This window comes from Ostrinia furnacalis, unplaced genomic scaffold (assembly GCF_004193835.3).
Source record: "Ostrinia furnacalis isolate ACB-3 unplaced genomic scaffold, ASM419383v2 OfSCF2054, whole genome shotgun sequence".
Taxonomy (NCBI): Eukaryota; Metazoa; Arthropoda; class Insecta; order Lepidoptera; family Crambidae; genus Ostrinia; species Ostrinia furnacalis.
In genome coordinates this window covers 414,037-433,949 of record NW_021132293.1, presented here as the reverse complement: position 1 = coordinate 433,949, position 19,913 = coordinate 414,037, and the positions used below count along the sequence as shown (strand labels likewise).

Here is a 19,913-nt window from a genome sequence, read left to right as displayed (position 1 = left end):
TTGTAAGAAAAAAATTACATTTATACTTACATTTAACTTCAGAGCTTTTGTGAAAAAGTCTTCCAGAAGTAGGTACCATTTCATAAATTACTTAGGTTTTGAATGGAAAGTTTTAAAATGGTGGACTTATTTATTTTAAGTAATAGGTATTTATCAATATTAAGCCGATATATCAATAAAATTGTCATTCCTGTTACCTTTTATTTTAAGGAGCTTTAGAAGCTTACAAAATATTTGGCTCTAGCTGAGCCCGTGACTTCTTTCGCGCGCTCAATACTGTTTTTCAGAGATATTTTGTGTGAATTGTTTTACAGAGAGATCAAGCTACATTCTACTTTCATAATGAAATGTAATTTATTGCGATCGTCACCTGAAATAAGTGTTAACCACAGCAAGTGCTGATTGAGTTAAGAAAATACTTTACCTTCTACCTCTTACCTTTTCCACCAAGTCTTATCAGGAAAATTATATCTAATAGGTACATAGTAGTACTTTATTTTCAGTTTGGCTGACTGGAGCGACTGGAGGAAAATGCCGAAAGGCATTAAGTTCGTTTTATGTTATCTGTTCTATGTGCATATAAGTTCGAGATAAATAGTAATCTGGTAGCGGGTAGAGTCGCGGGCAAATGCTAACTTACAACTTTTGAGTAAGAAAGTACGTTTATTATTGTTATCGTCTATTATTACGTACCTCGCACACAAATATAGCCTACATTACGCTGACGTCACTGTTCTCTTGAGTCTCGAAAGTTATCGTGAAATTATATTTACCCGAAGCGTCACAAAAAGCTTGTTCAGGACGTCATCTGTCAGCTTTGAGAGACTTTATTTCATTAATGGTAACATGCCTATAATTTTTGAATAATATGTATAGTAAATCATTGGGAGAGACCTATGACGTTCAATATTGTTCAGTCCTATAGCTAAAATGATGATGATGGAATAAAGATAAATGTATGTGTATTTAGAAAAGATATTTATTTTAGTAGTAACTATTAATTTAAATTAGGTATTTGAATGACGGTTTATACTACTAATATTATAAATGCGAAAGTTTGGATGTCTGGATGTTTGTTACTCTTTCACGCAGAAACTGCTGTACGGATTTTGATGAAACTTTTCAGTATTAATATTATAAATGCGAAAGTTTGGATGTCTGGATGTTTGTTACTATTTCACGCAAAAACTGCTGTACGGATTTTGAAGAAACTTTTTAGTATTATTGTTTATAGCCCAGAATAACATATAACTAGTCTAATTTATGACGACCTATGACAAACTAAATTTTACGCGGGTGATGCCGCGGGCAAAAGCTAGTATTCCATAATGATTTAAGTATTGTTTTACATAAGGTTTGTAGGTACAATAAATAATGTTTATTATAAGCACTACTTAGGTAACAATATATTTTTAGAGTACTGTATCGGTTTTATTAGTACGTTTTGTAGCCTTTTTTTAATAGGCAGGTTTTTATAAGGCTCTGGGGGCACTTTAAAGTGTTAGGCTACCGAACCACTAAAAAAGCTTTCGTAAAATGTCTCGATACGGAGAAAACTTAAAGTTTAAAGAAGTGGCCACGCCTAAGTCTATTTTTAAGAAAACAGATTAATACCGATCAGCAGATTAAGATGAAGTCAACAGTTCAATAAATAACTTGTTCAACATCAATTCCAACTTTAATTGACTAGCACCGTCCGTCTACGCATTTTATAGTGCGCAAACACTTAGAATTCAGGTGCGTACCGAAATAGTCAGATGTTTTATAAATCGTAGTGCAGACGAATGCAGCGGTGACGCGGCGGCGGCCATCGCGACGCATCGTGCCCCCATTCGGGGCAGACCGCGCGCGTTTCCGCATTGATGCTCGCCGTCGTCACCCAGCAACTCATATAGTGCAGATAATTCGCCAAGACAAGAATCGCAATTTAAATTTCGTCTCTTATCACGGCAGGACGTTTGAGAATCTTAATGCACACAGGAAAATGCGATGAAGCCGGTTACTGCTTCGCCTAATATTTCGAAGATCACGTAGACTTTTTTAGTAGAAGTCGACATATTTTCATACTAAAAAATTCTAAAACGTTTATTCATATACGCTACGAATGAAATAAAGCGACTCTATCTTTTCTACATAGTGGGCATAGAGCTTGTACGTAGGTAGATGTCAAGTTATTAATAACTCATTTAAGTAAAAAGCATTTTTTCTAACGTCGTCACGAAAATTCAACCTTCATCCAATTTCAAAGTTTCGCAAAGAATGACGTTATAATATTAACGTAAGGAGCCTGGCAGCCTACGTCATCGGTCGGGTCCTTACAGGTTTATAAATAAATATTGAAAGACAAATTCCTGTTAAGCTTGTATAAAAATATGCAGGTTTCATAAATACCTTGTGTTCCGCTATAAAAAGCCTCTTCGTAAAAGTAGAGAAAAAATGAATGGTGGGGGAGAAAAAACGTCTTCCTCAGGATCGCGTGGGTAGCTGGGAAACCTAATAAGTTACATAACATCGTAAGTCCAGAGGGGGTAGTGGTGTTCAGTGGAGTATCCGCATTGAGTGCGATGCATGTATTTGCGGCTGTTACGATTGGTCGCATGCCCCAGTACTATTTGCTGCTCGCCGCTCGGGCAGCCGTCCAGTTATTCTAATTTTATATAGGTATAATCGATGCCGTCGCATCGTGGCTCGCCGACAAAAGACTTGTCCATCCGTCAAAGGTGAAAACTGACACGACGTAAATAACATTATTGTGTAGGTGATCTGCTAGCTCATACGGTAACGAGGCGATTATACTTTCGATTTCTTGCTTAGTATTAAAAAACCTGCGAAAGTACCATCTGCATTGGAGTATTCATGTTGTATAATAACTATTTGTAGTTTAAATCGTAAATCATTGAGGTACTTATGTCTTTACATAGGCTAGTTATTATGATAATAATCGATACCGGCTGCATATACAAGTACAGATAAAAATACATTTTTATTGAACAATGAACACTCATTCTGTTTTAGATCCGTATAAGTCGACGTGACGGTTAGCGCCATTCCTTCTTTATTTTTCGTGTTTATATTCATGTATTTAATAAATTCAGACATGTGCTTGTTGTTAATTGTATATTACAGACTAAGGCTGAGTTGCACCACCTAACTTCAACGGTAACTATGATGATAACCGATGCTTTTTGTATGGAGTTTGACATATTTTTGACGTTTTTCAAAGTTAAAGTAAGATGGTGCAACCCAGCCTAAGGCTGGGTCTTACTTTGACCGTAACTATAACGATAACCGGTGCTTTTTGTATGGAGTTTGACATATTTTTGAGGTTTGTCAAAGTTAAAGTAAGATGGTGCAACCAAGCCTTAAAGCACTTAACTTTAGGTCATGTTTAGATCGGGCCTTGCGCGTGATGTGAGTAGTCCGCGAATAGCAATGCGTAAAAAATATGAAAATAATATAAAAGTATTTTTAATGGTAAACAATGTTGGCCGACTGTGCAGGTGTTTAACTTGAGAAAATCATAATAATAATATATAATCAGAGTAATTAAATATATTTTGCATTAATATTTTTAAAAAATTGCACTATTTTCTAAGTTCAAAATGCCAGGTGCCAGATATATATTTCAAGAGCTGAAAAATCAAAGCAAAATGTTTAGTTACAGCTAATTTAATCAAAAATATGGTATTTAGTGAGTCCTAATTACTTAATTGGCACTGCTTTTCCGTTAGTAGATACAAGGTTTATCGGAAAAAATATGATAAATGGTTCAAATAACGTAGGTACTTACGAGTAATCTGGGAGCACGGCAGTGAAACCGCCGAGATGAGGCAATATCTAATCATGACATTCATAAAATTTTAAATTGTCTCGAAATCCAAGGCACTATATTCAATAAAATCAAATAAGTAATGTAAGAAGTAGGTACCTACTTTATTTTTTTAAATATTATTTGTAAAGAGGATTATTCGCTCAAATCCTTCTCTCAAAAATTATGAAGACGGCCAATTTACAACTAGTTGGTCCAACTCATTGTAACCAGATGTGTGGTATTTTTGAGTAAATAATTAAATGTTATCTAAGCTTATAAGATCTTAATTTCTTTTAAGTTGAAGGTTTGATTGGACCTGAATGAGGGTTTTCGCGTTTGAAAAATCCGCCAGATGGCAATACGTAGACGGGAGGTCCAAATGCTGCATGATTGGTGGATTTTGACATATTTGTCAATGTCATGTCAAAAATAACCAATCATGCAGCATTTGGACCTCGCGTCTATGTATTGCCATCTGGCGGATTTTTCAATCGCGAAAACCCTCATTGTACAGAAATTACTTATGGGCCCAAACTGATATAAGAACTCGAGAGAAAAACTTTTGGTTACCTATATTTCTTGATACTGATGATGATGAGCGGCTATAAATAAATATTTATATTTTTCAGTAAGTAGTAAAATAATTAGAATTTTAATGACATGGTTTTGTTTTTAAAAGTTTGAGATTAGTGATTGTTGTGACGATAGCATACATAAAGTTTTATTATTTTCATTAAAATTATTTCATACCAGAATTTGGACGTGAAATCTTTCAAATCTTTCTTTCTTTCAAATCTGTTTAGTAGGTAGGTATCCTATTTAGTTAAATTACACAGTGGATAAGGAAATTATGAACAGTGTCCATGTAGTTAAGAACAGAAAGACTTCCTTTTTAGTTCTTCACAGAAAAGGTAGGTAGGTACCTATGTGGCGAACTACTAAAATAGACAAAAAAAAACCTACACAATACGATACACACCTCATCTGTACTTTTTAAGCGACTTCAATTACAATTATTTTACTAATTATTATTTATTTTTGCAGTTTTATTGCTTTCTTTTTCAAATGAAACATTCCCACAACTTGTAAACAAGTTAATTTTAGCTAGATACATCAAGTCTAGGAGTACCTACTTAATATTTTTCGTTTTTATCTCTTGGATTAAATTGATAACACGCGTGATATCAGTTGTTAGCATACAGATTCTCGTACGCGTCATCTTGATTTGATGTGTGCATACGTTGCGTAGCGGTGCACGGCGCGGCCACATGTGTGCGTGAGGCATCATATCTGTGCGCGAACGCAGCGGCTGCGCTAGCGAGAATTCCTTAACGTGAACGCGTTTGTTTCGATTCGATGCCGTCAGCTCGTTGTTAGAACAGTGTGTGTGATTGTAAATTGTACTAATTGGGCATGGCGGTCTTCGCTCACCAAAAAGTACCTTCATCGATATCTGTAACCAAATTGTGGCGACAGCACACTCGCAAGTGAACAGAACTAGTGTCACAAACTCGGCGCAAGCGACACACTACCTCTATTAGCGCAGGGTGCATTATGCAAATTGTAAATGTGTGTGTGAGTGTTCACAAATAGTCAGTGCTAAACAGGATCGACGCAATGATCTGTGTTGTGAGTATATTTATTTGTTTATATTAATTTATCTTTTAAAAGAGAGCTGAGTCAAAAGATTTTGAGGTTATGTTTTAAATGAACAAGGCTAAAGTGGTATGATGAACATAATCGAATCTCTTCGAACCAATTTAATAATATTTCATGCTTTCCCCTTATTGATTGACCTCAATGGTTATGGGATTTGACTGCCTATCAAAATATTTGACTTAGTTCAATTACAACGATTTAATTATAACATCAGGTAAATGTTTTTAGTGTGTTATGTTATTGCAGCTGTTTATTTCAGTCTTTTAATCTTGCTTTACAACCATAAATACATTTTATGCTAATTTATCACAAGTAGGTAAGTAGTTATAGGTATTTTAAATAGATAAAATGCTATAGACTATTATCATTTACAATAATCACGTATTTATTTTATAAACCTTCAGTAAAAATAATTCGAAATTGTACATAAAATAAAACATTAGTACTATTGTTAGGTAGACAGTGGAATTTGTATTGAAAGTAATTACGATGATGCCAACATCAGATTTTAGCCAGATGTAGTACCTACCTACTCTGTGTTTGGGCAGATAGCCAAAAAACTATTCAGCTGAATAGATTTCAACGTCCCTTCTACAACGTGAAGCTAAACTAATTTAAACCTAAAGGAAAATAACCAACAGGAAACGGGTGTTAAATTCATGATTGGTTGTTGATTTCGTGATAAACCTTTAATGAGCGATTGGAGTCTAGGTTGTTTACATTGCCTCAGTTTACGTAGGCACAATACAATTATATTATCAATAAAGTACATAGGTAAGGGTTTTGTTATGGTGTAAGTAGCTAAAACACTATTGCGTCTGCGATGCAGTAACTTTATTAATCGGTCAATTAATTATACTTTAATGACATTATAGAATCTTTACTAAAAATACTCGCAGTAGGTAGTCCACTAATGTGCTAGTTAGCGACAACTTCTAAACAAAAACACATGTTACAAGGTTTGAGGTTATTAAAATAAATGAGTGTAGATTGCCCTGATGAAGCTACGGAGATAATTATTATGTTGGTGCGATATGTGTTACATGGAAATAATATGTATTTTTATATCATCATGCTAAAAATACATCACAAGCGACTGCCGCAAATGGAATTGTAGAGTTCCTTCAGGCAGTTTTTTTACAAGTTTTAAATCATGTTTGCCATAATAATATGTAGTAAGCAATATATCATTCAATTCAAATACTATACGAATTTAGGTTAATGCCTAACAACAACAGCATAATAACTATAGGTCAATATAACAAACAATAAATAAAGACGAATTATACGAATAGATAGTTAACAAAAAATTAACAAAAAATTGACGGACTAAATTCAACATGGGCAAAGCCGCACCCTTAAGTAAGAAGCTAGTTATTAAGATGTTCTTTTTATGGCGTATAAAGTTTAGTAACTTATAAAAAATATTACACTAAGTATATTCATTGCGTACTTTCTTTTCTGTTTTCGGTCTACTAACTGTGGATATCAAGCTTCAATTAAAAATATGTTTACTGTGGAAACGTTTTAGGCACATAATCTGTAGATAAAATACTACATAAAATCAGCCGATAAGATACTTCTCTTACATTAAAACTAGCGCTATCATGATACTCTGGGACATGGACCTATAAAAAAAGGCGGACGGAACTCGCGCTACAACAAAACTGTGACGCAAAATTTTGGCGTTTGTCTATTGTGTAAGTGAATTTAGGGATGCCATGTTAGCCAAAACATTTTACCCATTTATTTTAAGAAAAACATAGATCGGCAGTTGGTACTTGGANCTCTGGGATTATCCGAGGTTTGAGTGAGCCGATTTTGTAATAATCTAAAGAGTCCTCGAAAGTTCTTATCTTAATCTATCGTTGGAGTGCTTACATTAACCATTACACAAGCTACCTTAAATTGTATACTTCAGAATACGTAGCTGCTGGATTTTATAATTCATAACAGGAAAATATGCATATAACATTTACTGATAAGTTTTAACTCTCTGAATATTGTTATAAAATGTCCTTAATGTTATACAATAAATATTACGTATTAAATAAAGATAATTTTGCAAGAGTTCACTTTATTTCTTGGTATGTTAATTAGATAGGTACCAATCAACTACGAGAGATTAGATGAGATTTCAGTTAGATAAGGTGTTTGCGCGGTTGTGATGTCACTGTCGGCACACATTACCGTAAGTAATGAATGATTAGTACCTATACACAGTGGGCATTGCATAACATACGCATTTTCACGTATAGTGGCTAACCTGCAGATCTTCGTAGGTGATTGTGATATTATGCGCGTTTGAATAAAGTCTCTACAATGTTGGTAGTAGATTTGACTCTACTTCACATAACATTCTACTGTAATATTACTACTATATTTTGTTGTGATCTTGGGAAAATGCGTAAAAAATTATGGGTCTTTATATTACTAAGCATAAACATTAAACACTTTAGCTTGGTTGAGGTTTCTGTTAAGAACAACGATCTCGCATTCATGCCATCAAAAATAAATTATTTACTAGAAGCTGCACGAGATTCCAACATTGACTTTTTCCTTTTTAGCTTATCTCCAAGTGAACCACATCCAAGTGAATCAGTCATTATGCTCTGCCGACTCTATTTTACGTTCAAACAGAATCAGTGTTTTCATTGAGCAAATCATGGAGAAAATGCAAGGTTCAGGCATCGGTCTACTGGAACGTTAGAATGTCACATGTAGGTATGTGTAGGGAGGAACTACTGACCTATGCAACTAAACGCAACAGTTCTATACACGTGATCTAGCGACCCATGTCATCGAAAGGCTGTTTCTATTCCCGTTCAACATTTTCGAGCGTCACTGAACCTGAGATACGTAGTTATGTTATCTTAGAAAGCTCTATCGATCGTTTCCCCTCTCCCCGCGTGACTACGTCATCGTTTTACACGCGCCCTCATCCGTGACGTCACATCAGTGACGATTCATTCATGACGTCATATATTCCCACGCATGCGTGGTCGTAGAACATCTGAGACTAAAATTAGATAGTTGGTATGAGTTTCTGATTTATGCCGCGTAAAGGAAAGTAATTTCATTGATAAGCTCGTAAGTATGCGAACACGTGGACTGTAGCTAAGTCCTACACCATCATTTGAAACGTAATCCTGTAGATAGTTATGCTGCAGCATGGCCATGGCCAAAAAAACAACTCAAAAGGAAAAAATTCTGCGGTACTAAGTAACATTTCTATTAATCAGCTTTCAAAGTTACAAGAACTTCAAGATGTTTACAGTGTTTATCTTGTAGGTTGTCGTAATAAATTTTATTAATAATATTTCTTTCAAATTCTGAAAAATTAATAGTAACTAGATTTTGTGTAAAATAAGATTATTTGTTACGTCTTACGCCATAGATTCCCTTTGCCATAGAAAATCTATGAGAGTCACGTTTTGACGGGTCATAAAAGTATTTCAGTTGACTAGTAGAGTCAACTACCCTCATCATCATCATCATCATTTCAGCCACAGGACGTCCACTGCTGAACATAGGCCTCCCCCAATGACTTCCACATCGCACGGTTGGTAGCGGCCTGCATCCAGCGCCTTCCTGCTACCTTTATCAGGTCGTCGTCTCGTCAACTACCCTATTTTTACCCGACTACGGCAAAGCAAAAGGAGGGTTATGATTTTGACAGGCTATGTATGTATGTATGTATGTATGTTCATCTGTTCCCTCGTAACTTCTAAACTACTTATCAGAATTCGACAAATGACTTAACATTAGAAGCGTCTTAATTGTCCGCTGGTTATAGGCTATATGAGGTTTCACAAAATCTAATGTGGCGTCCTCTATCGGACAAAACATACAGAGAAAAAAAATAAAGTTAAGATAAATATGCCGTGTTTGGTATCATTTGAAAGCGCTTTACTTGTACATTTTGAATATATATTTATATTACTAGCATTTGCTTGTGATTTTACCTGTATTCATGGGCTAATTGCATATAATTCACATCTTTTCGTTCATAGCTTCTTTACTACTTATTAGTTCATCAATTTAACTTTTGTTCATATTATGCGCCACAAATACACTTTAACACCAAAATAGTACAAATAATAAATAAAAAGTAAGAAAACTAAAACCCAACTACGACAAAAAACGACGCTGAAAAAGTATAAAACAAGATTTTCAGAATACTGAACTGAACAAAGTTGCTAAATAATGTAGTTGCATAGTAATTTTCATGTTTGGAAAGGCGTAGTCACACGTTACATAATATATCTACCTACCGTAGCACTTTGACAACGTGTGACTGCGGTTTTCCAAACATGAAAATTACTATGCAACTACATTAGCAACTTTGTTCAGTTCAGTATTCTGAAAATCTTGTTTTATACTTTTTCAGCGTCGTTTTTTGTCGTAGTTGGGTTTTAGTTTTCTTACTTTTTTATTAATTACATTGAGTGTTTAATTTTTAATGCGAAACCATTATGTAGATTGGTTGCTTTCTGTCGTAGTCGTGTACTACATCACAAAGAAATTGTAACTATTTAGCTCTAGTTTTGAATAGTGACAGGTAGGTATTTTTTTAGTGAGAATATAAAGTATTTTCGCACTCACAGCTTTCTGCATAACCCAGGGGTCGACTGGCTGAGAATGCTTAAATAGCATTAAGTCCACCTTTTGTACTATTTTATTGTGCAATAAAGTTTTATAATAATAATAAAATTTTCAGTGTAATTATGACACATACATTATTGCTTTTTTGTAATGTGTGTTTGTTGGCTCTTGCGTGAAATTGTGCAATGTTTATGGGAACTTTTTGGTAGGGAATTATATCGAAGTAGGTATAACGACCTAGGCCGCGGTCGGGAGCGGATAGCTGGGTAAGCGGCTCCGAGATTATTATCTAATATTTTAAAATAATCTTCAGAAAGCTCTTTATTTTATAAATAGCAATAATAATTAGTTTTTAAGTCAGATGTAAGTCGGATTGACATTGACGATAGATTTTTAAAATAAACTCTATTAAATTCAATGATCACGTTTACTGGGTAGAGCTAATAAATTGCTCTACAAAGGAACTATACGAGACCAAAGCAACATAACCTTTATTATTTGGAAATAAATCGAAGCTATTAATGTAGTAACTTTTTCATCACAAATTAATTTGATAGATATTGTGCATCAATGGTTTTTATACTTATTTATTATTTTATATGCTATACTGGGGTTATGTTGAAAAATAGTTCAGTCATTTAACTGTGAAGAATGATTGCAATAAGTATGGTGTACAAAATGTTCACAAATCAGAATGGTCATGACATCTCCCGAAAAAATTGTCTAACATTTCGTCACACCGAAACCATTTACCGCGATTGCCGATTCCCCGCTCCCGGCGCGCCGCCCTACGATAGGTTACCCTCGCCCGCCGGCAGATGTCGCAGTGCGCACCCCTAATTATTTGACAGCCAACATGGTCTCTCGCGTAGCAGTCGCGTTTACTGCGCAAACCAAGCAAAATTCACAAATACTACATTAATATTATAGTTTTGTTTCTGTGAGGCTTGTTCTGGTTGTATATAGTGGTCACAATGAAAATTTCAACAGAATCAGGTGCGTTTTTCTTACATTTACTACAACTCACATTGACATTACCGACCATCTTTTTAAGAAAGTATTGATTTATAGAAATGGTGTCAGATGAGTACTTATCTTAACCTCCACGAGTTGCTTATTTTTTATGCATTGATGAGCTGTCACGTCGTTTTATTTTAGTTAAGTTTGATAGAACAGTTTCAAAACCGGTTTTCTTCTTTTAATATTGGTTATGTAATCGGCAATAACAAAACTGGTGCATCGTAGTTTGCTGCATTGCGTTACCTAGCAACGGCAAACAGTGCTAAATAGAATGTTGCAACAACTAACAAAATTCTAGCATCACATTAATATTTACGATACAAAAATAATACTTATTTTAGACTAAAATCGATTTTTATTTAACCCACACCCGTGTGAAACTAAAACGTCTTATTTTAAAATAATTTATTTTGTATTTATTTGTTATTTGTATTTAATTCCTGTAAGAATGTTACAATACTATAATAATAACAAGTGTTAATAAGTACAATTTCGATAAAACTATACCAATATTATATTATAAAGAGGAAAGATTTGTACCTATTTTTGTATGTTTGTAATAAATAGGCTTAAAAACCACTGAACGGATTTTGATGAAACTTTACAGTATTATTGTTCATAATCCAGAATAACATATAGACTATAATTTATGACGATCTGTGACAAACGAAATTTCACGCGTGCGAAGCCGCGGGCGGAAAGCTAGTCTAAAATATAATTAGATGTCATTGACTGGCACAATTGTTACATACATGTTAGAATGAAAGACCACGAAAAGCATTAAAATTAATTCTTTATTTATAAGTATTGTGGATTTTACGATGATGTAGAAATCTTCTAAACTAAGTTATAAAAAATAATATTTGGTTTGTTTTATAAAATACACATGTTAGTACATTATTAGTAATTAATTTAATAGTTAGTGCTCATGAAAGTTTAGAATAAAAATTATGCAATAGGTTCTTTTATTAATATAAACTAATGTAGGTTTTTTGTAGTGTATTAATAATTAACTTTTAAAAAAAATAAAACCGACTTCAAATGCGTGAACACAAAAAAAACTAAAAATTAAAAATATTGCGTATAAAAAAGTTCATCCCCAATTTTCCACCCCTGGGGGTGAAATATTTTCTTCAAATTCGCATGAAATCACCCTTTTGATAATACCTATTCAACAAAAAAATAATCGTTCAAATTGATTTATAATCGGCGGAGATATTGCGTATAAAAAAGTTCATCCCCAATTTTCCACACTTGGGGGTTGTTTTTTCTATTATTAAATTTAAATGGGACCACCCTTGAGGTATTACCTATACGCCGAAAAAAGATTTGTTCAAATCGGTTCATAATTGGCGGAGTTATCGCGTAACAAACATAGAAAAAAATAAAAAACATACGGGTCGAATTGAGAACCTCCTCCTTTTTTGAAGTCGGTTGAAAATCATAAATATTAATTTTGATATCTTTTTTTTTTCAGGTAATGCCAATATCAGCAGATTATGGAACATAGTAAAGGTATAAAAAACATAAATAAATTATTTATTGGATATGGATCCCATTTTAGAAAATGAATCCGCTACGTCGGATACACCCAGCAAGTATGGGAAGAAACATAAACACAAGAAAAAGAAGAATCAGCTGGAACCACAAAAAGAAAGCCAGACCGTTATTGGTGAAAAGAAGAAATTCGTTGTAACAACATTATCTACATCAGAAGAAAAGGAAGTTCCTTCCAGTAATGTAGCTGCAAGTAATATTCATACTGTACATTTCGGTACACGTGGTGTAGAGTCACAACGACCTCATGTAAGATCAATTTTTAAGGATCGAACAGATAGCTCTCGTCCTTCAAGTACTGAGAGAGAAACGGTTGATACAAAAGAGTATGAAACCTTTCATGGTACATCATCTAGTCCACGTAGTTCTATTTTTGATATATTTCGTTTAAGAAGAAAGAGTGATGCTAAGAAGCAACAAATTAAACCACCTAAACCTAATGAAGTGCAAGAATCGTCCAAAGAAGAACCAGCGGTGTCAGATTCCAAAAAAGATGATTCTCATAAAAAATATTACCATACGGTAACTGGAGCATCTTCTAGAAAGTACAGTCCAATCACTCGAGTTATGGATATATTTAAAGGCAAACCTCATGCAAACCCTACTACTACGGAACAAGTGAAAAAGAAAATACCAAAATCCGGTCGTCGTTCTTCAATAGAAACCACTTCACCTACTTATCACAAGAATTCCTATGCTTCATTAGATCCTACGCAAGCTAAGCAATTATTTAGAGAAGTCAGAGGTCTGCCAAAGTATGATCCCTATCTATCAATTGTGCAGATATCTTTGGGCGGAAGAGATAAAACACGGTTATTATTAAACTTTTTCAAATACCATAAATGCTATGAAATTTTGCCTAAGTCTGCAAAAGTAATTATATTCGACACACAGTTTCTTGTTAGGAAAACATTTCCTACATTGATATCACATGGTATCCGTTCTGCACCACTTTGGGATGAAAATAAAAAATTACTAGTTGGAATGATTACTGTAACTGATTTCATAAGAATCTTATTACATCTCGAGGCAGAAAATATATCTGTGGAGGAATTGGAAAAACATACACTTCATAATTGGAGGAAAATTTTAAGACCGACAAGAAAACCTTTGTGCAGTGCAGGTCCAGATCAATCATTGCATGAAGCTATTAATTTATTACACAAGAATCGTGTTCATCGACTTTTGATGATAGATCCTCAGTCAGGAGATGTTTTATACATATTATCACATAAAAGAATACTGAGGTTTCTGTTTGTGTATCTAAATGAATTTCCCGAGCTAACGTTTTTCCATAAAACAATAGCGGATTTAAAAATCGGGACTTACGATGATATTGTTTCTGTAACAGAGAATACGACCATCAAAACAGCTTTTCAGCTGCTGTTGGAAAAAGATATATCTGCTCTACCAATTTTGGATGAGAATGGTATACTTATTGATGTGTACGCAAAATATGAAGTTTTAAATCTAGTAAGTGAAAAATTATATTCAAATTTGTCACTGACCATAGGGGAAATAAGGAATAAAAAGAAAGACTGGGAAGAGAAAATACAAAAATGTCGTTCAAGCATTACGTTATATGAGGCCTTAGAAGTTATAGTTAGAACTGAGAGTCATCGATTATTGTTAGTTAATAAGGAAGATAAATTAATGGGGATTGTTTCACTATCAGATATTTTAGTATATTTGAATAGAGTAATTCCTACAGAGAAAAAAGTATCGTCACTTCAAGAAATATTTAGACCATTAGAAGAAAACAAAGTAGCAGAGTCACCGAGGGAGACAGAGAATGAAGTTATATCAATTGAAGTTCCAAGTTTAAACACAGTAAACGAAAACAGTGTTCCTGAGGCTATAGAAAGTACCACAAATAATGAAAATGAAACTTGTGTGTCGAATAATGATGGTGTTGCTGATGCAACACCATCTGATGATAACGACGCAAATGTTAATTGTGATGTTACTTCTAGTGATGAGCCCGCCATAGTTCAAACTATAAATGAAGACGAAGGTAATCCCGTCGAAGATGTGAATAAGTAGATCAATTTTATTCCAAAGAAATTGTGATAGGTGAAATTGCCGAATCAGTATATTTAATCTCAAAGTATGCTTTTGCTTGTATAATATTGTTATTATAACTTAACTTTGTAATCATAAATAGATGCATCAAATACCACGTGATTGCCTTATCATTATTTAATTCATTATAAACATTGCTGAAACTCAATAAAATATTTTAGCAGTACAATTTTGTTTGTATGTAGAGCCTTTCATCAGATAGGTAGGTAATTTAGTTTTTTTGTGGTAATTACTTTTGACCGATTGAAGCGTTATTTCATCGTTGAACAATCATTTCGAATGCTTCTCTAATTGGGCACGATAACAATTAATTATTTTAATATTTTTTCAAAATTACACGTTCTAAAGTAACTTGATTAGGTAGTTATGCTTATTACTTATCGATATTGAAATATATCATAGCATTTTACAGATAAGTGTAGTTATTTAAATTGGACGTAAATATACATTTAGTGCCTTTAATTATAAATTATTTCAAGTTCAGGTGTGGCCAGTTAAACGGGAGCATTTGCCTCAGAAACCAGTTAAAACAAATAAGCACGGCAAGGACATTCACGCGGCGGTGTAGCTGTGAGAATATAAATTTATCTATACATTTTTTATCCTTTTATACCATATAGAGTAATTAATACACCTTAAAATACCTGAAATACAAATGTAAATAACACAAAATTATTTGCAATGAAACAAACATGTTTACGTAAATATGCACTAATTAGATGGTAATGTATCAACCTAAGTACCTACCTACCTACAAAGTAAAAGTACCTAAATTCATTTTTAAATGCTTACGCCCTACGTGGAAGATTTCTTTGTGAAGATAGCAAACTTAGGGGTATTAACAGCTCTATAAACATCATGAGCTTATAGAGGTGCAGTCGAATGCAGCTTTGGAGACGTAGCAACTGGTCCCGGCGAGGACCGAACCCGGAACACTCTGCCCAAGGCCGCACTGTATCTTTTACTTTTAGCATATTTTATTATCTTTAATCTCGTCTCTTGCTGATCACGTTACATATTTACGTAAATATTTCCATGACCGTTAAACATAATGTGTCCATTTTAAACGAAGGAAATTTCATTGATACCTACACGCACAAATAATGACCGAATACTGAAAATATACAGATAAAGTCTGCCATTTCGTTTATTATCGCTATATATTAATATGTCTGTGTTAAATGACCTAATTATGCATGATTTTCATAAATTAGCTTATCTATACCCATAATATCCACCCATTTATTACTCTGGGACAGTGAGTTAAGTCTAGTAAAATGCATAAACTATATGTAAAAAGCATTATTACAAAAATATATTTTCGTAAGTAGGATTCAAACTGACGACCATTGTAGAGAGCTCGCTCTAACTACTGGTCTAGAGAGAATTAGATAGTTAAAAACTTTAAGCTATTAAGTTGTGACAATGTATGTAAAAATATTTAACACTGAATGTAAACTTTCAATAACCAATGAATTAGTTGCTGTTTTCTTGATTGTTTTGGTCAGTTAATGTTGAGCGTAATTTAACAACTCCATTGATGGAATGACAATAATTAAGTAAGTACTTGTTACTTAAAGAGGTAACAGTAATATTTATATTCAATGAATCCCAAAATGGAGACATTACAATTATTTTTATATTATTCTTTAAATCGTCCTGCCCGACAGGTACGTCATCATCATAAAAGCAAATGTTAGTAGGTAATATTTTATGCTCATGAATATATCCGCAACTTTTGATTTCTAAATTTGAGGCAACAGACTTGTAACCAATTCGATAGCTATTATATTTCACAGTCTATGCGTTAGTATAAAAGTGAGGATAACTTGTCAAATTAACATACGAAATCGAGCTAGTAGCTGCCCACTCGCTGCAAACCGGTAAGCCACTTGACAGGCTGGCTGAGTAAATATGGAAGCTTGTCCGATTGTGCGACGAATCTGCCTACACGTCGCGAGATGCTGCCCAACAATCGACCGTGACGCGCTTCAGTTTGGTCACATTATGCAAATCACCCTAAAATCTGGATCGTTATTATGCAAGTGTTAAAGTATGTAAATGTGTACGATGTTAAGTTACATTTTATTGCAGTTTGAAGGGTATACCCGAAGTAAAAAGCTCGGAGGCATTGGCGACTGACCGCTAAGCTGTTTGCCGTACATATTGTCTGTACAATATTGTAGTTGATGCACATACATATCTACAAGGGTTTATTTATGTTATTAAAAAGAAGTTTTGTTTCGAATAATAGAGATATCGACCTTGAAATATTAAGAGATTACATAAAAAGCATGAATTTATATCGGTAGATAAAGTTACTTAATTTGGTTAGATCCAAATGATCTACATACAAACTTGTCTGCTTCTCGTTAAATCTATTATCAGCTTAGATACACGTGAATAACTTCGAATCTTCGATCAATATCGAAACGGGTTGGCTAATAAATAATGCAAATTAACATTTTAATCGGCCAGCTAGTAGAGGTCGTGTAGTGGACACGTTTACAATTCTAGATTAGGCGGAGCGCTCATTATGTTGCAAAATATTTTATGCTTTCAAGGATTCACTGTTTTTTATAGCATTCAAGTGTCTGGGACATAAGTTTTGATGTATTATAAATTCAGATTCGATTTCCTCCTCACTAAAAACTCGTCATGGCGCCAAGAAATGTTTATTATTATTTTATCACACTTTAAATTACAAGTATGAAGAAAGGAAAAGTAATACCTACATGGAATCGAATTGAATGAGTCACTTATCTTAAAACCAGTTCAAGTAGGCATTTGATTTAGATTCAACTTTGTGATCGTTTTGCTACGTCTTTAAGTTACATTTTCTTTATAGGTACATTTCGGTGTTGATCAATACACCGTTATGGAATAGTTACTTACAGGCAAAAAATGTTAGTTTTAACGACAATCACAATCATGACAAAAGTGACTCAAACTGTGGATGATGAGTGTATTCTTCTATCTACGAGTAACATACGTGATAATTTCCTGTAGGTACGAGTATATGATTATGATAAAATAAAACCTGAACATTCATTGTAACACCACATGTGTGTACTCTGTAGAGCCGAGTGTGTAGGTATTCTGCATTGTATTGAAAGTAATAATACACTATTTTCATGAATATGAAATGTAACATAAGGTCGGTAGAGGTGAACAAGATAAACTAATAATAGTTTGAAAGTAAACACGCAACATGTTGTTCAGGCGGCGTTAAAATGTTTCACAACGTTGTTTTGATGAGAGCTTAAGAGNTTTAAAGATTTTACAAGTCATTGAAGACACAATTTATAAAGTTGCCAAAGAGAATGGATTGATTACTTTTTAAGTTCTGCGATTATGTGGCCTGTAACAATAACGCCTAAGGCTAGGATGTGTATGTTCTCTCCTTAATATTAATGATCGTCATTATTTTTTAAACTTCACAATTAGTTATCCTAAAATGCAAACAATTACATGTGTAATTATATGTACACGTTTGCTAATATTTAATGAGGTTTTTAGGAGAAACATTCCAATTAAAACGGAAAGTATAATGATGGTACTACATACTTATAAATCTACATCGACTACAGTATAAATGGTGAAAATAAAAGTGCAATTTAAAATGCCTTTCCGTTAACAATAGAAATTCAGCGGTTCGTTAGCTAGATATGCGCATCTTATCAAGCATGTCACGTTACGAAATATTGTCCAGCCTCATCGCAATGATGACTGCAGATGATGATGTTACAAAATTTATTGAAACGAACTGTAAAACCTAGCTCAAATGTAGTGTTACGTGAGAGAGAGTAAGCATTTTGTAACCTCAAGTAGTGAAGCTGATGTCATAGCGATTGGGAGGCACTCGATGACCCCCTGACACGGCTATTAAAACTCTAGCGGACACTGACTGATACGGCGCGGTGCAGTCTGCGTAACTTTGCAAGTACGCGCAATAATTGTGGTTAGCCGGTTCAATAGGTATCGCTCTACCATAGGCTCTGTGTATTTAACTCCATATCGCGTCATAATTAATGCAGATTTGCATTTGGAATACCTAAACTTTAATTTAAAACAGCATGACGTCACTAAAAGAATACTAACGAGAATGTGTGCGTCAAATAGGAGTGGGTGCAATTTGTATTAAAAAAATGTGATCTGTGAATAGTGCAAAAATTTATTAATTTACGATTGTGCGTCAATATTCATTTTAGGGGTAAAGTAATATCCTGGAACTTATTTCGCAAATAATAGTTATTAAATATTATTATAACATTATTTAGGTGAAACGGATTAGGGATATACCTAATTAATTAATTATAATTCACTGGCTGTCCTTATTCAATAAATTAGGATTCATCACTTGTAAAAAGTTCTACGGAAGAACAGGAAGTATATAATATAGCCACTTGTCCAATGTCTATAATATACGACAAAAACCTTATTATGCAATAAAATATTGAGAAAGTAAAATCACATTCAATACATAGTTGCCTAATGTAATTTTGTTTAACAACAAAGTGAAACTCTTTACCGATGATATAAGCAAAGTAAACCAATACTTAGGTGTTAGACAGTACTTCACAACCTTAGAGGGTTCTGTCAAGAAATCATTGAATATTTTGTTGGATTTTTTAAAGATAACCAAATGATGTATACTATAATTAAATTGTCTTGATTTAATCAAAATTTAGCAATTTGTTTAAATCTAAGTAGCTATAAAAAGAGACTATAAAATTTAAATCTGAATATTAACACGTAGTCGTATGACAACGGAACGACAATTTGAGCTGGTATCAATTAACATTTTCTAGTTTCCCTAGTTCATCTAGTTTCCTAGTGAATAATACGTAGTTGTTTTAGAACATGACAATTTAAAAGGTAATTTTATTACTAAAGTAGGAAGTACTCGTAGGTATACGCACACGGTGCGTGTCATTCCAAAAGATGTTTCTCGGGTCTAAAAAGATAAAAAATATATCGTCTGTGGGTGCTAAAAATACGAAGGATCCGGCATTACCGGGGGTAAAACCCGTTGCCTGTCAATACAAGAATGTAGTTCCTCGCGTCTAGATTATATGGCCAGTAGACGGCTTGAGACAATCGGTATGGTATTTGGAACTTTTATTTTATTAAACAACTTTTATCACCTAACTTTAACCGTAACTATAACGATAACCGG

General features: G+C 33.8%; 1 protein-coding gene across 2 annotated transcripts; it reads left to right on the top strand.

Annotated features, from left to right (window-relative positions):
* Positions 1–5,054: 5,054 nt before the first annotated feature.
* On the top strand, positions 5,055–14,900 carry LOC114354525 (5'-AMP-activated protein kinase subunit gamma-2). 2 transcript variants are annotated; one of them, XM_028306943.1, is made up of 2 exons: positions 5,055–5,440; positions 12,573–14,900. In XM_028306943.1, exon 2 carries the CDS (start codon positions 12,644–12,646, stop codon positions 14,693–14,695), a length of 2,052 nt encoding a protein of 683 aa, XP_028162744.1. In that variant the 5' UTR covers positions 5,055–5,440; positions 12,573–12,643; the 3' UTR covers positions 14,696–14,900. The 2 variants fall into 2 exon arrangements, with proteins under 2 accessions (XP_028162744.1, XP_028162745.1); XM_028306944.1 differs by lacking the exon at positions 5,055–5,440 and adding an exon at positions 10,912–11,071.
* The last annotated feature ends 5,013 nt before the right edge of the window (positions 14,901–19,913 follow it).